Raw genomic sequence first — 15,131 nt, 5'->3', positions numbered from 1 at the left:
AGAGTCCAGAAGTTTAATGACTCTAAAATTTCAGTATTTGGTCTCTATGGCAACAGTTTTGGCTTGCATAACTTCTTAACTTTATTAAGCTAGTGCTTATTACATGAATCTTTATGATGCACAGTCTAATTAGCAAAGACATGGAGCAGACTGAGTTGCTGGCTGTCACCTGGAAGCTTCTACACAAACTGATGGTCCTCCTTGTATATACCAGTTCCCTTCAAGGCTACCCTATATCCCATTAGAGACTCCATTTAGTGCTGTTTTACTGCCTGTCCAGGATTGTCACTAAGTCTAAAGGAAGTTAATGCCCATTTCTCACTCATAATGAAAGCCTTACTGATCCCAGTTTAGACAGGATTTCAGATGACTGTGAGGTGTGATTTAACTGTACCTCCATGTTGACTCAGTCCCTCCAGCTGAGTGACCAATTACACAGTCTGTTGCTAACACTATGCGAAGATCTGCCGTATAAAAGACTTTCTCCTGAGTCAATTCTGGAAGTATGTGAAGCACATCAGAAGGAATCTTCTTCCTTACCAGCAAATATCTACATAAAGAAAATGGTCCAATTTGTCCTGGAAAGTGTCAGTGAGGTAGGTACTATTCTCCTACTTAATCTCCTTTTCAATGCATGCTTGTCCAAGTTAAAGTGAAATTTGTTTCTAGGCTTCTATGCAGAAAATTGAGTGGGTATGTGTATGAGCCAAAAAAGCAACAAAATCATTTCTCATGCCACAATCCTGGGAAATTATAGACGTCCACCTTTTGCACTTGCAGTAGACTGCTGGATTTCTATAAGTCTTTCCTTTGATTAATAACTGAAACTACCTTAACCTCTACTGAGACTTCATATTCACCAATGAATGGACTTTACACAAGAGAGATTTTCCCATTACCACTTTGGCTTCAGACTTTCTTTGTGATATTCAAAGGCAACACTTTTATACCACATTGAGAATTTCATTTAACTTCCTTAGCTGGTGGAGAACATTTACAGTACAACCGTGCCTGACTATGAAGCCTTAAATAAGTGAACAATTGAGTCTTTTTCAAGCTCTGAAACATCAGCAAACAGTTTTTGTTGACAAGCTGAATGAAACTGAAACACATTGCAAATATTTCTTCTGCTTTCAACAAGTATTCCTTAGCATTCTGAGGGGACTTTTGCCCCTGTGCTATTACTCTGTTTCCCACTGCAAGAGAAGGTATTCCTTAAACATCCAGCACAAAAGCACAAAGCCCTCAAAGGTTGGTCCTGCTTTGTGAAGCCTGCCTAAGAAAATAAAGTTGCTTACAAAATGCAAATCAGCAAAGGGCAAGGATCACTTTCTAATGAGTGTCTGAAGTCCACATATCACATGACATTGACTTGCAGTACCATTGTTTTCTAGGTAGAACGAATAGCCACTGAAGACAGTACAACTTCTCAGCTTAATAGAAGTCATGTGATAAGGAAGAGGCTACATGAGAAAATACCGGACACCTCACCACTGTTCTCCCAGATGAATTTTCACCAAGGTAAAGTAAATCTCTAATCTGAGATGCCTAACAGCCATTTTTGACTCTCTCTCAAGTCAGGTGAATAGTCTAATTTCACGTTGCTCTGATTACATGCAGTGTTGAATGGGATATTTATTGCTTTACATTTAAATGACTTAATAATGGAAAGACTCGGGCAAGTCAGCAAGGTTTCTGTTCCTTATTTTCTCCAATAACAGTAGTCTGAATGCTGTGAAGCAATGATAACAAATCAGCTTGCACATATTTGACTCTTAAAGCAGTTTGCATAAGAACTGCATATAAAACAAAAGTGCTTTCAGCACTGCTTCTTTGCTCTCTACACTTCAGAGTATTTTCAAAGATCAAGAGTGGAATTCTGTGATGATATCCTATGGCCATTAAAGAAGATATATTTATCCTTCCTATTTGATTACTCAAACAAAGATTTCTGGTTTCTTTTTAATATTTTAGTTCCATTTCTCTGTTCAAAACATGTTTTGTAATTTCACACATATATTGCTGGAGTAATTTCAAGACAGAAGGCCAAATCCTGCTCACCATATATTTAAGCCAACATACACTGATTTCACATTTCATTTGATTAAAATCAAGATTTTCTTATCCCTCAGTAATTCTCCAATTGTAACTAAGTATGGATTTCAGGTTCAGATGAGTTCTTTTTTCTAATTCTTTTCTCTTTTTATCTTATTTATACTGTTCTCTTTAACAGAAATCTCTGTGCTTGGGACAAGGGAAGGGTTGACTCTGGCCCAAAATGTACAGATTTTTTTTGGATGCTCAGCATTAAGTCTATGGACAATGCAATAACTGCTTTGCAAATCACGTAATTTCTATCAATTTCAGCTAGAATTAAGCACGTGGTTAAATTTCTATGCAACTTCTTTATTAGGTGTTCATCACAAGAAAAGGAGATCCATTTGAAAAGATAAAGCCAATGCATCCTTAAATCAGAGTGATTCAGGAAGTCAGCTTATAAGTTCATTTTTGCTTGAGCTGGTGAAACTGCTGCCCAAAGGGATGGTTCCATCCTTAGCTGCCTATTAGACTCCAATTCTTGGATCCAATGATTATGTACCTGGGATGAGTTCTTTGTTTTCTAGTGGGTCAAGCAATATGGCTTGTTGAATGAATCGGTACATCAATTACATTGAGAATGTGTGAGCCAAACATTATAAGGCAGCATTTCATTTATTTTTTTAAATTTCAGTTAAAAAATTATCATCTTTTGAGATTCTGGAAAAAGTCAAGTGAAAATGCTTAAGTACAGTTAGGCTGCAACAGCAATATTTAGGATTACTCCTTAATCGTAGAATCATAGAGTCTTAGAATCATAGAGTCATAGAATCATAGAATTATAAGGGTTGGAAGAGACCTGTGGAGGTCATCAAGTCCAACCCCATGCTAAAGCAGGGTCCCTATCATCAACTGAACAGAAAAGCTTCCAGATGGATCTCAAATATCTCCAGAGAAGGAAGGAGACTCCATGGTGTCTCTGGGCAGCCTGTCCCAGTAGTCTGTCACTCTCACAGTCAAGAAGTTATTTTGCATGTTTGTGTGCAATTTTCTGTGTTCTAGTTTTTGCCCATTACCCCTTGTTCTAGTGCTGCACGCCATTGAAAAGAGCCTGGCTCCATCCATTTGACTCTCACATCAAATATATTTGTAAGCATTGATGAGATCCCTTCTCAGCCTCTTACTGCCAGGCTGAACAGACCCAGACCATTATTAATGGAATTTTTGCAGCTGATTCTGATAATGGATTGTGCCTAGGCACCGTCCATTCAGCACACAGAAAGAGTAGCTTATAGCTGAAGGTTTTGGGCCTCCAAATATAAGAAAGGAGATCTTCTTTCTGGGTTATCTGACTTTGCAACCTTTCAGTTAAGCATGCAGAATACAATTAATATATTAGATTTGTTTTATTTGGTATGGTTGAGAGCTATGATAACCGAGACAGAATAAGATTATGGAAGGCCAGAGGTAGAATTTCGTTACCAAGTTTTTTCAGTCCTTAAGGAACTGAAGTCAGGGTTAGAAGACAGACGAACATGGATTATGTAAAAGTTAGCCAAGCCAAATGTTATTTATGCTGTCATTTATCACAGAGATACAATGATTTATAATTGAAGTGTGTGATTCACCTTATTTCCTTTCTATTTCCAGACAAAGGGTCCAGATTGATGAATTATAGTCGATCAACAGAAGATTACAGACAACTGTCTGTGGACTACAGTGACACTAATAGCATTTCAGAAAGTACATCTTTGATACTGTCTAACCGAGGACACAGAAGAGGTAAGATTTTCCTGAAAGATTATTGTTACTAAACTACGTATTCTGCTTTTTGTCCCCCGAAACATGAAACTACCTACATACTGCCAAGTGACAGGAACTCCCATGCCCTTGTAACTATGTCTAGGGAGATATGTTTGGCTAAGCATCAGGGAAGAACCTTTTATACTGGATTCCTTTTTACCTGTGTCCTACCAGGCAGCACCATCACCTCTTTCTTGCTTTATGCCTCTTTGCCAGATGAAGCTGTTCAGCAGATCACAGACAAAGCCTGACAGCATGTTTCTGCCATCTGGCGTTTTGAAACAGATGAGATGCCATGCAGCTCCCCCACGTAGATGGCAGTGTCAAGACAGCAGCACTGAGATCAGTTGAATCTTTGAAAAATACCTGACACTTCCATGGTGGGGATTAATGTTTCTTTAAGTTCATTCAGAAAATGAAACTGAGAGCTAGAGAAAACAAACAAACTAAAAACAACAAATAAACAAACCACTTTCTGTTTTGTTATCATTTTGTCCTAAAGCTATTGTGTATTTCCTGTTCTGCATGTTGTTTTCATCGTGATAAATGCCAGGTTGCTACGCTGCTCTTCTGATTTATTTTGTCTAGAGACACAAGGGTTGGAATTTTAACTGTATTTTCAACCCTTTTACAGCAGGAACAGCATGAATGAAGCTGCTTGGCAGAGGATCCATTCAGTGAAGACACTGTGGTAGACATCAGTCAGGGTCCATTAGTAGCCAGAGTCTTATCTCCTGCTGTGGCAGGGATTCAGATGTGCTCTGTAGCATGTGTGTGTCTTTCATCCCAGAATTTTTTTTGCTAAGGCAATAAATCTAACATCTACCATGTCAATTATCATGCAACAAGGTATGCACACCAACTGTTAAGTTCGCTGATGCCATAAATAACAGATAACTGCTGAGTTTTTTCTTGCTTTTTCTCACTGGGGAGCATTAATTTTGGTTTCTGATATATAGCTGCTGACTATCATGAAATCTGTAGGAACATATTACCCATTCTCCTTCAGATTTGACAAGTTTAAAATTTACTAGGTGAAAATGAAAGGCATAAAGTCTGATCTCAAAGAATTAATTTCCTTCAAAAACAGAGCAGAAAACTTGGGTGCACACTGCATAAATGGAAGTCTGCCAGGAGATAATCTACCAAGACAAATAGAATATACCCAGGAAAATTAAGAAGTAGAGCAGCCTCTCAGCCCTGTGTCCCAAAGAAGAGAAAGGCGAGAGTACTTGTGCTGCTTCTGTTGATGCTTTCTTCCTGTGAAAGGTGCTGCTCAAGAATTGCATTCAATATGGCAGCAAATAAAAACCTGTAAGGGACCATGGCTGTCCTGCTGAGGCTCATACATATCAGTCATTTACCTAGCAGCACATGGTGAAAGTAAGCTCAGGAGACTGTTTTGAAAGTTTTTTGCTTTTTTTTTTTTTTTTTTAATTTTGGTCATAAATTTGGGAAAGGCTCGTTTCAGTAAACCTGAGTGAACCACTGGCAGTAGTACTCAGAATGCTGTAAAAACATCTAAAAAATGCAGGAAGAAAACTTGACTGTGAGTGCTTGTTTTCCACAGATGTTATTGCCTGAGATAATGTATTAAAAAAGAAAAAGAAAGGCATTCTTCTGCTAGAAGAAACATTACCTTCAGGTAGAACATCATTATCAGGAGAGATCAGTATCTCTATCCAGTCTGGACTTTAGAAGCTCGCTTAATATATAACAAATTAATCATCTACAGAGTCAACTTCTCTGAAGCCTGCATGTTAACCTTAAACATCAGCAATGTATTGGATTTACTATCAAAGCATGACAGTCTGGCCACTGAAACTAGCCAACTTGGCCCAATGCCACAACAGCTAGGAGTGAGAAAACTAAGGGAAATGTTATGTTCTTATCACAATATATATACACAAAAATGTAAAATCTCTGAGTAGATAACTGTGAAGGCTTTGTCATGAAAAATCATGTCATTTTAGAACATGAGACTGTACCTTAACTTTTGTACCTAGGCTTGAATATTAGGCTCATCTCATATCTTACATTTTGTCAATATCATCTGCAGCATAAAAAGAAAGTTTATGCACATTTTAGCAATGTGACTTGATGTTGTAGGTTGTTAAATTGCAGTTGGTGACTGGTACACTGAAATCTATTGCTGTGTTTTCATGCTGGAATTCAGAGAGAAGTCTCAGGCTGTAGTTATGCATACTTCATCTGCAAGAAAAGCTGTCCTATCTCAGCTTAACTTATCAGCTCTATTGTTCTGTCTAATTTGTGATAATTTGATACACAGTTCTTTAAATCAGATCAGTGAAATGATCCAAGTGGAGACAAATTTAACATTACCACTCTTCCTTGAGGGATTTAAAAGACCTCCGACGCTGCTTAAAACATTCATGAAACTACCACTTGCATTACCGTTTCTGGTTCTATCTCTACTTTTTATTTTTCATTTACTGGGACAAAGAAATGCTTATTCTTTATCTAGCACCAGAGTGGAACGAAGGTGAAAAATTTTACAAGTCTTATTTGCTCATGACTCAAACTATGCTATATTGTTACTAGATTTTTATGGTGTAAAAACACTTACAATATACTTGATGTAGCAAATAACCAATGGACTATGTATAAATAATTTCAATTTCAGTGATTTTATATCTTGCTCTTATTAAAGCAGACAAGTTTCATGGCTTATTTACCCAGGTTTTGTACCTGAAAATGGAAGAAGGAATATTATAGGTAATTTCTGAAGAGCAAAAGCTGTTTCACAAATTACTTGAAAGCATGTGGAAAAGATGGGCATTGTACACATGCAGCTATCTTCTGTATTACATCCTCCTAAGGGATTACGAAGAGGAAGTAGCAGTGACTACAGAACTGGGGAATCCTTCTGGTGTAGTATTCACATAGCCTTATCAAATAGTTATTTATCATGCCCAGGCAAGGCCATAAGAGAGAAAGTGGTCAGACTAAATTTTCTGCTTATTCTAATTGTCCCAAGACTGCTGCTACAATTTCTTCAACCGTGACACTTCCTGCATTCCTTTCAGGGAGAGCTACACAGACACACAGGTCATGGGACCCCACCCTTAGTGGATCAAGGACACAAAGCAGCTACAAGCTCTTCATAAACAGGTAATCAAAACTTATATTCCTGAAGACAGAGGCTGTTTTATTACCAAATGAGGCAGAGAGCTAGTGCGGCAATGTCATTATTGGAAAATACCCGGATCACCAACTGAATCTGTTACGATAACAGATACTATTTACTTAGAAATTAAAGTGCACCTAAGATCAGTTTGGCTTTAACCAAAACTGTACAAATGCTTTAAGGAAATTGAGCTCCAGCCCTGAGCAATCCACGCAAAATATACACACTGAAATTATCCACTTTTACTCTTCACCACTGTGTTCTCCCAGATGTTACTGTCCTCTCAAAATAGTTGCACAGCTTTACACAGCTGTCCCTACTGCCAAACTCAGACACTGTGGAAAGGAAAAACCTGACACAATTTCCACAGACATGTAGTGGTAAAAAGGTATGAACAGTCACTGCTTCTACTGGAAAGGCATTTTGCAGAGTCTCTATTTGTCTTCATTCAGATTTTGCATCTGAGTCTTGCCTTGCTCTCACATTAGCAGAGGCCTGATCTGTTCTGAAGCTATGCAATACTACGCCTGTGCATGACCGATATTTCAGTAGATTATTTTCATTTCCATCTCAGTTCTCAGACAGATTTACATCACTAGTATCAATCTTATCTCCAGACCTGCACTTTTGAGGAGTTACAGGTAACCTGGGAACATAAACAATAAAGACCTCTGCTCTGTCATGAGAATTAGCCTCATTTCAGCCTTGGAAATACAACAGTAGCCTTGTGCATATGCAAGGACAACAGAGGATTGTACAATTGATGCTAGCTCATTTTCAAAAGCCAGCTAAACACCACTACTCCCAAGAGTTTTCTAGACTAGGTGTTATTGTGGTGCAGTTATAATCAAGACTCAATAAATGGAGAAGAGATGTAGGTGCTGTTAGCCTCTAGGCATCACAAAGACCAGAATCCCATAGTTAAGCACTGTATAATCCCTACAGACATCCCATTTAAATTGAGTTCTTGACCCAGTTAATCAGGAGTTTCTTCTTTTAACCATGACATGAGTAATTTAGGCCCACAGGAAATGCTCAATTTAGATCAATTCCCAATTAAATGTATCCCAAATAAACAGTTTGAACTTCCTGGTAAACCAGCCATGATAATCTGATTTATGGGAGATACTTCATTGTACCTCTCAACCTGAAACAAGCAGGATGCACTACAGTAGCAGCTTTTGTAAAGGAAGAACTGTATCTAACTACACATGCATATATATGTATATACTGAAACCTATATATACATCACACACCTGGCAAATATATCAGTAGAAGATTTATTTACTGAGTGTTTTTGGAGTAACTTCCATGCTTCTGACTACCAATCTGGATATCAACCTGACATTCATGATCTAAAATAGCGCTGACAAGAAAATGTTCCCCTCCTTTCCTGAAAGATGATCACTCTTTTCCAAATTTCCAGCAAACCCTTTCCCATAAAACTTCAGGAACTGTAAGCCTCACTTTTAGTTGTAAGCACCTGCAACTGAATTTCCAGCATGATCGTTGACTCTGTTTCACATACAGTAACAACAGCAGAGTGGAAATAATTTGTTTGGAACCTGCTAGTTCCCTATGTCAGGCAGCCAAGAGAAAACAAAGTAAGTACTTACTGCCTACAAAACTTACTCACATAATCACTCTCTGTAAGGAGTCCAATCATCATAATTTACAACTCACAGTCCTAAATTTAAGCTTACCAGTCTATGCAGGGCTACAGCCTATACATAAAGAAGATACAGGTGCCAAGTCTGGTATCAGTCACTCTGCAGGACTAATAACACGAAATGTTTGCCACAGGAAAATATAGTCTTACTGATACGATCTCCTGAGTTGCGAGCCAATAGCATTTTCATAGCCACAAATGTCACTTGAGGTTATTTTTAGGGATATTTCATAGTAAAACCTCTTTCCGAGGTTAAATTGCTTGAGATGACAATACTTGTATATTTGTATAAGTAGAGAAATATGAACTACTCCAACAAATTTGATAAAAAGCTTTTGAAACTCTCTAGCTCTCTGAAGCAACTCCATCACGCACACAATAAAAAGATAAAAGAAACAAAAACCCTTACTTCATTGTAATTTTGGCAATTCTTAAAAATATAATTAACAATAATCCATGATGACAAAATCTTTCCTTCTGTACTGTATAAAGATTCTTTCTTGATTAGTAAGCATACATTAATTACACTGCAAGCTTATTCTAGGCGTACATTTGTCTGCTCACATGGAAAATACTATTAATTTGTGGGTTAAAAGTACAGTATAAAGATGGTTTTCTGATCTTAGATTTCACACATCTTTTAATTAAACTGAAAACTCCCTCAGTTCCTTAAGACATTAATTTATGCTAATGAATTAAAAAATAATTTAATTCCCATTCCTGGAAAATTCTAAATAATGTAATAACAAGTATTATTTCTGAAGCTTTTTTGCTTCAAAAAAACATTAAATGAGATATTGATTTCTTCCTGTAGACTTCCCAGAAAGCCCCAGAAATATATGGGGCTAACTCCTGTGCCTGTTGCCTTCACTGGACTTAGGCCAGCAAGATCTGTCTCACCAAATGAAGAAAGAACTGTTACTGAATTAAAGAGTAATTTTGATTTGTTTATAATTTGCATAATTAATATTATATCTGATAATCTCTTTTCCTTTAATGATGTCAATACATAACAACTTGTAGCTGACATTGTCCTGGTTATCATAAGATTCTGTCATCGATGTACCTTAACAAGGTACAAGCCTGTCTTGTTTTGCTGCATTCTGGATATCTTTCTCACTGTTACATCTCCTTTGAAGGTCAGTCAGCGCTGTAGAAGAAATCCCTGGTGGAGCTCATAGGAACAGCAGACACAACTTGCTGAGTTTAGGCTCCACCTTCTCTGTGTCTACAAAGGACTACACAGCAGCTGCTACATCACAGAAATGTTTGTTCCAAAGGAAGGAAAAGGTGACTAACGAAAAGCGTGTAAGCTGATCTCAAAATGTAAATATCACTAAAGAGAAACTTTTTGTTCTACTGTCATTCATTAATGACGTGCATATTAGCTACTGAGTCATCACTTTAGCTGAGTCTCCTAAACTTACAAAGTCCAGATTAGTCATGATCCAGTTGTGATAACTCAGAACTAAAGACAGTGAAAGGTCTTGTATGTAAAGACTAAGCATAATTAGGCCCCAGAGTAAATGAACAGGAGAGAGCTCCAACAGATGGAAGTCTTAAATCAACTTTTGCACCACAAAAGTCCCTGAAATCATTTAGGTGCAGCACACCAATCAACAAAAATGGGTTTAATTGGTACCACTGCTAGGGATCTTTGTTATGTTAAAAAGACATCTTTTACACTTCTGAATTGTCCCCTTACAGTTCTCAGGTCCAGAATTCATTATTTTGTCAAGTGAACCACCAGTGACTTTACAGCTGCCTGGATCAATTGTGGTAAGTACAAGCATTAAGAATTTGGAGCTAATTTTATGATCTTTGAGTTGGGACTCTTTCTAAGTTTCATCTGAGTCCCACTCCAGTACTCTTGCTATGTCCTCTTTTCAAACAGAGTTAAGAGTTCCTGCACAAGTACTGAGACTTGAAAGCAGACCATTTAATTTTCAGTGCTGCATAACTATCTCCGTTGCAGTGACTGCTGTGAAAATAGCTGAATTCATCTTTCTCAGATAAGAATGCTGTCATTAGTATAAGACTTTTGAGACTAAGATTATACAAGAAATTACCAAGGTGACATCTAGAGCCAGTTTACTGGACTCCTCCAGTTTGCAAGCGTACCCTTTACCATTCATAAGATAAAGCTAAAGTCTGACGGCCTACAGCAGTAAATATTAGAAAAAAAAACAAACAACTGGGATTATCTTCAAATCTAGAACAAGTCCTGATGATTGCAGAATCTATTTTGTCGAGATTCCCTGTTTTTTCTTTTGTTTGCTTGTTTCAGTTTTTGCTTTGCTTGTTGTTGGCTGGTTTGTTTTTAATCGGACACGTTTGGGATACAATATGATTCATGATAGTGGAGGCAGGGATTAGAATAGTGTTGTGGCCAATTTCATCAGGTTGTATAGGGACTAGAGACCAGGGCCTTAGCAATAAAATGCTGTGGAGTTTGCATTGCTTGTACTTGGTACTTATTCTTTGCTCTTTATTATATGTTCTTAGACTAAGAAAGGAAAATCCTACTTGTCCCAAAGGGATCTCAATGTGATTCTACTCAATGGTCAGTGCCTTGAGGTGCAATGTGACATCAAGTCCAAGGCAAGAGATGTTTTCAATACTGTGGTGGCATATGCAAGCTTGGTGGAACATTCCTACTTCGGTTTGGCTTACCTGAAAGGTACTGAGACAGCTAATTCTGGTATATTAATAAATGCAGTCCATTTATTAATGAATTCCAGTAAAATCCTTAAAGATCTTCAGATGTAAGCAGATCTAAAGCTTAAGCAAAAGTAAGTTATGTCAATTTAAACTGTACTGCGCTAATGGAAAGCATGTCTACTTTAATACTGTGCATGTCTACAGCCACACTGACACTAACTGATATTCTCATGCAGAAAAGGCTCTGTCAAAGCCATACACCAGAATAATGCTGAGCCATGTTCCCCAGCAGAATTCTAGGAAGTTCTGTACTGTGCAAGGCTCGTTGTCAGTGCCTCAGATGTAATTTAGAGTGAAGAACCTGAATAGTTAGCAGAATTCAAGCCTCATAGATTCTTGAATAATTGCATAGACAACATACCAATCCATATCTAACAGTTGTAATCCTAAATTACATGCTAGATGTCATCCTAAATTCTTTGTCAAAGCAGCAATAGACTAGTCCATAACGCTGAGAAGTTGACCTCAACTGATATTCATGATCCTTTCTTCTATTGCTAGTGATGTTCCTAACACAGGCAGCAGAATTTTGAGCTATGGAAGCTGTTTTGGGCTCCAGACTTACCACAGAACCACAAATTCTCATTTCAGGTAAGGAGTTTTTCTTTTTGGATGATGAGACCAAGCTTTACAAAGTGGCCCCAGATGGCTGGAATGACCAACCAAAGAAGAAAACCTCCATCATCAACTTCACACTCTTCCTAAGAATAAAATTCTTCGTCAGCCACTTCAGTGTTATCCAGTAAGTGCATGTTTCTGCTGACTGCTGATAAAACAGTGGCAGGCAGGCTGAGTGGTCAAAGCTCATCTTGTGTTCTTAATCCCTTCTGTGTTCCAGGCACAGCTTGACGAGACACCAGTTTTACCTGCAGCTTCGTAAAGATATTTTGGAGGAGCGGTTATATTGCAATGATGAGACTGCCCTGAAACTTGGCGCTTTGGCTTTACAGGCAGAGCTTGGCAATTATGCTTCTGAGGTGTGGATAAATAATAAAATATTTCTCAGAGGTTTCTGTCAACATCTTTTGCAGCTTTTGCTTGTCATATAGCTAAAGAATGAAATGTGAATATTGCACAATTTGAACAAAGTCCTCCAGTAATCACACACAGATTTACTTTAAAGAATTATGAAATTTGTCTGAATTTGAAGTATTAGTGAGCCAGATGAATTTGACAGTAAATATGGCAGAATGATGAAAGATTCTTGATCCTTCATAATTGTCAATATAGCCTAGGATGTCCAGAAATTCTGAAGAAAAATTCCAGCATAGAAACAGCTTGGATGTGCAAAGGGGTATAAAGGGATTAGAAAGCATGGAAGAGAAAAATAAACACTCTAGAATTCACAGAGATTTTGCACGTAGGTTCAGATCCACAAGCTGCAAAGACAGGAAGGTTGCAGAGAGTGTATCTGAACTTGTCTTGTAGTTTCAAAGTTTCAAGAAAACATCCTTTTTGTTCTCTGTGGTATCTTCAGTTATGCAAATCAGTGTAGCACTCAATGATCTGATCCATCCAGTCTGATCCAGCCTGACATTGGGTCTTGCAGCTACAGCTGTCAGCTGTGAATGTAAGACAGCTGGGTTGCTTGCATGCACACCTCTTTTCTCCCCTCTGCACAGCATAGTGTGTGCCTTGAGCATCTGGATGAGCGCAGGTGCAGGAGGCACATTGGGCCGTCAGGACACACTATCTGCTGTTCCCTACCTTCTTTTAGGAAGTGGCAGCAGGATGACTTCAGCATATGGGTCACACTGAAAATGGAAATGCACCAAATAAGAAAAGTCAAAACAGAACAAAAGGCTCATGTCTCTTTTGTCTTTTCATTTTTTTTCCCCTAAAGGTACATGGAAAGAGTTATTTTCGTGTTGAAGACTACATTCCAGCAAGCCGAATAGAGAAAATGACCCTGGCACATGTACAGAGAGAGCTTGCTAAATTACATCGCATGAATCGCTCCCTATTTGAGGATGAAGCTGAACTAGAATTTTTAAAGGTAATCTGCCACACACCAAAGGGTATTTATGTATTTAGTCTTTGATATCAAGTCTTCATTTGCCACTGTCTATTATTTCCTTGTTGTCTAATTCAATGGATTTTAGATGCGGTGAACAAATTTGAATATTCAACACAAATCTCCAAATTTCATTCTGCTATAGGCACTGTCACTATTATCAATTTATACTCCATTAAAGTATAAGGTGCTTTTCTATTGATAGTTTATAAACGCTTAATGCACATTGCAGGATATTTGCAACATCCTAAGAGCCGATGCAAGTTTTCAGCATGTTAAGAACATGTTGTCTAGGTTCTAGATGATCATGAATGCAACTACTGAATGTATTAGAGAGAGATAATTGTAAAGCAGGGCAATGAGCACCCTTCTGAGTTTCAAAATTATAGCGCATGTTCAGACATTTTCTGAACAAGCAGTGATTGGTTGTTCAAAACATATGTGAAGCACAGAAGTGAGGAAGGAGTTAGCTGAACTATCATCTCATATGATTCTCTATCAAGAGTGTTATGATGAAGCAGGATTTAATTTTTTTCTTAATTTCTCTTCCTCTCCAAACTTCTCAGCTTCCCATAAAATGGAAAACATTAAGTAATAGAAAATGAATAAATAACAGAAGCCATTTTGCTGCAGTGCCACATGTTTTTATTTATAGCATCATTTTAGTTCAATTGCTGTTTAATTATGTTCGTTTATCATCTAACACTGTCAGTGGAATTGAAGAAATAGATTGAGGCTTAGCCTTAATAACAGTCCCATCGTGCATAGAAAATCCAGTGAAGGAAAGCAGCTTTGTTCATATTTGTTTCAACGAGTTCCTGAAGAAGGAGCCAACACATCATACACAGTAAGAAAGACAGCGCTCACGGCAAGAACGTGCAAATTCCAAATATAAAAGGGATTAAAAATTAAAACCAAGATTTGTATAGTGATTATGGATGTCCCAGTTTTCAGGCCCTGAGTATTTGTGCTCTGGATTCTTCTTTTTTTCTTCTTAAAATAGATCTTCTTAAAGTGTTTTATGTTGGACAATGAAAATCTCTATTTGTGGTTGAAATTCTGCATAGGCTTCCCACAAAAAAAAGGATATTAGGATAAATTAATATTGATCTGAATATTGCAAAAGAGACCAGAAAATCACCATAATATTCTGTAGTCCTAGAAAAGGTATGTGTCACATTTTAGTATTTTGTGGCCAAGTGTAGGAGGTAGAAAGACAAGCGTCTAGAATTGCTGGGTGTGGCTCCTTGCAAATCCTCATCGTGATGTTAGAAGAAAACTCCATAACTTAAGATTTGTTGCAAAATAAATTTTTAATATCTGGTTTTAAAAAATGATAGCAGTGAAGGAATTAATGTATGTATTTGGGTGACTATGTTATCAGTAGCAATGCCAGAATAGCCCTGGCACAAAAGTTTTAGCAGTTTTCCTAAGATCAGCGTATCTGCTGTACTTCATGATTTCTAATTTTCTTGGGGAAACAAAGACGTAGAAAAGAAAACAGAAATAAGATTTAGCAGTTGAACAATATTAATCTGTTCAGAAATACATGCAAATGCTAAGTAGCAGTAATACTACTGCTTCAATGCCACTGTAAAATTTAGATTATTCTGCAGGAAGTTACATAATCTTCTTAGTTCTTCAAATGAGGTATGTGGGAAAGTGATATTTTAATTTTATCATGGAAAATGAATGCATATGGTAGCCCTATGACATACCAAAGTCAGGTGATTATTTTG

The 15,131-nt window shown here is 37.5% G+C and overlaps 1 protein-coding gene across 1 annotated transcript in view; it reads left to right on the top strand.

The window, feature by feature from the left end:
• Nucleotides 1–563: 563 nt before the first annotated feature.
• Nucleotides 564–15,131, top strand: part of FRMPD2 (FERM and PDZ domain containing 2) — a gene marked incomplete at both ends in the record, with an annotated part of 52,967 nt that continues 38,399 nt past the window's right edge. Inside the window, 10 exons of the mRNA XM_079535905.1 lie at nt 564–596; nt 1,395–1,521; nt 3,688–3,819; nt 6,888–6,972; nt 9,797–9,947; nt 10,365–10,436; nt 11,163–11,337; nt 11,970–12,120; nt 12,217–12,355; nt 13,222–13,374. Coding sequence (XP_079392031.1) covers nt 564–596; nt 1,395–1,521; nt 3,688–3,819; nt 6,888–6,972; nt 9,797–9,947; nt 10,365–10,436; nt 11,163–11,337; nt 11,970–12,120; nt 12,217–12,355; nt 13,222–13,374 — 1,218 coding nt within the window. The remainder of the gene's footprint in view (nt 597–1,394; nt 1,522–3,687; nt 3,820–6,887; nt 6,973–9,796; nt 9,948–10,364; nt 10,437–11,162; nt 11,338–11,969; nt 12,121–12,216; nt 12,356–13,221; nt 13,375–15,131) is intronic.

This window comes from Tetrao urogallus, assembly GCF_951394365.1.
Source record: "Tetrao urogallus genome assembly, chromosome: 5".
Classification (NCBI taxonomy): domain Eukaryota; kingdom Metazoa; phylum Chordata; class Aves; order Galliformes; family Phasianidae; genus Tetrao; species Tetrao urogallus.
The sequence above is the reverse complement of the archived record's forward strand: the minus strand, read 5'-3'. Positions and strand labels throughout refer to the sequence as shown.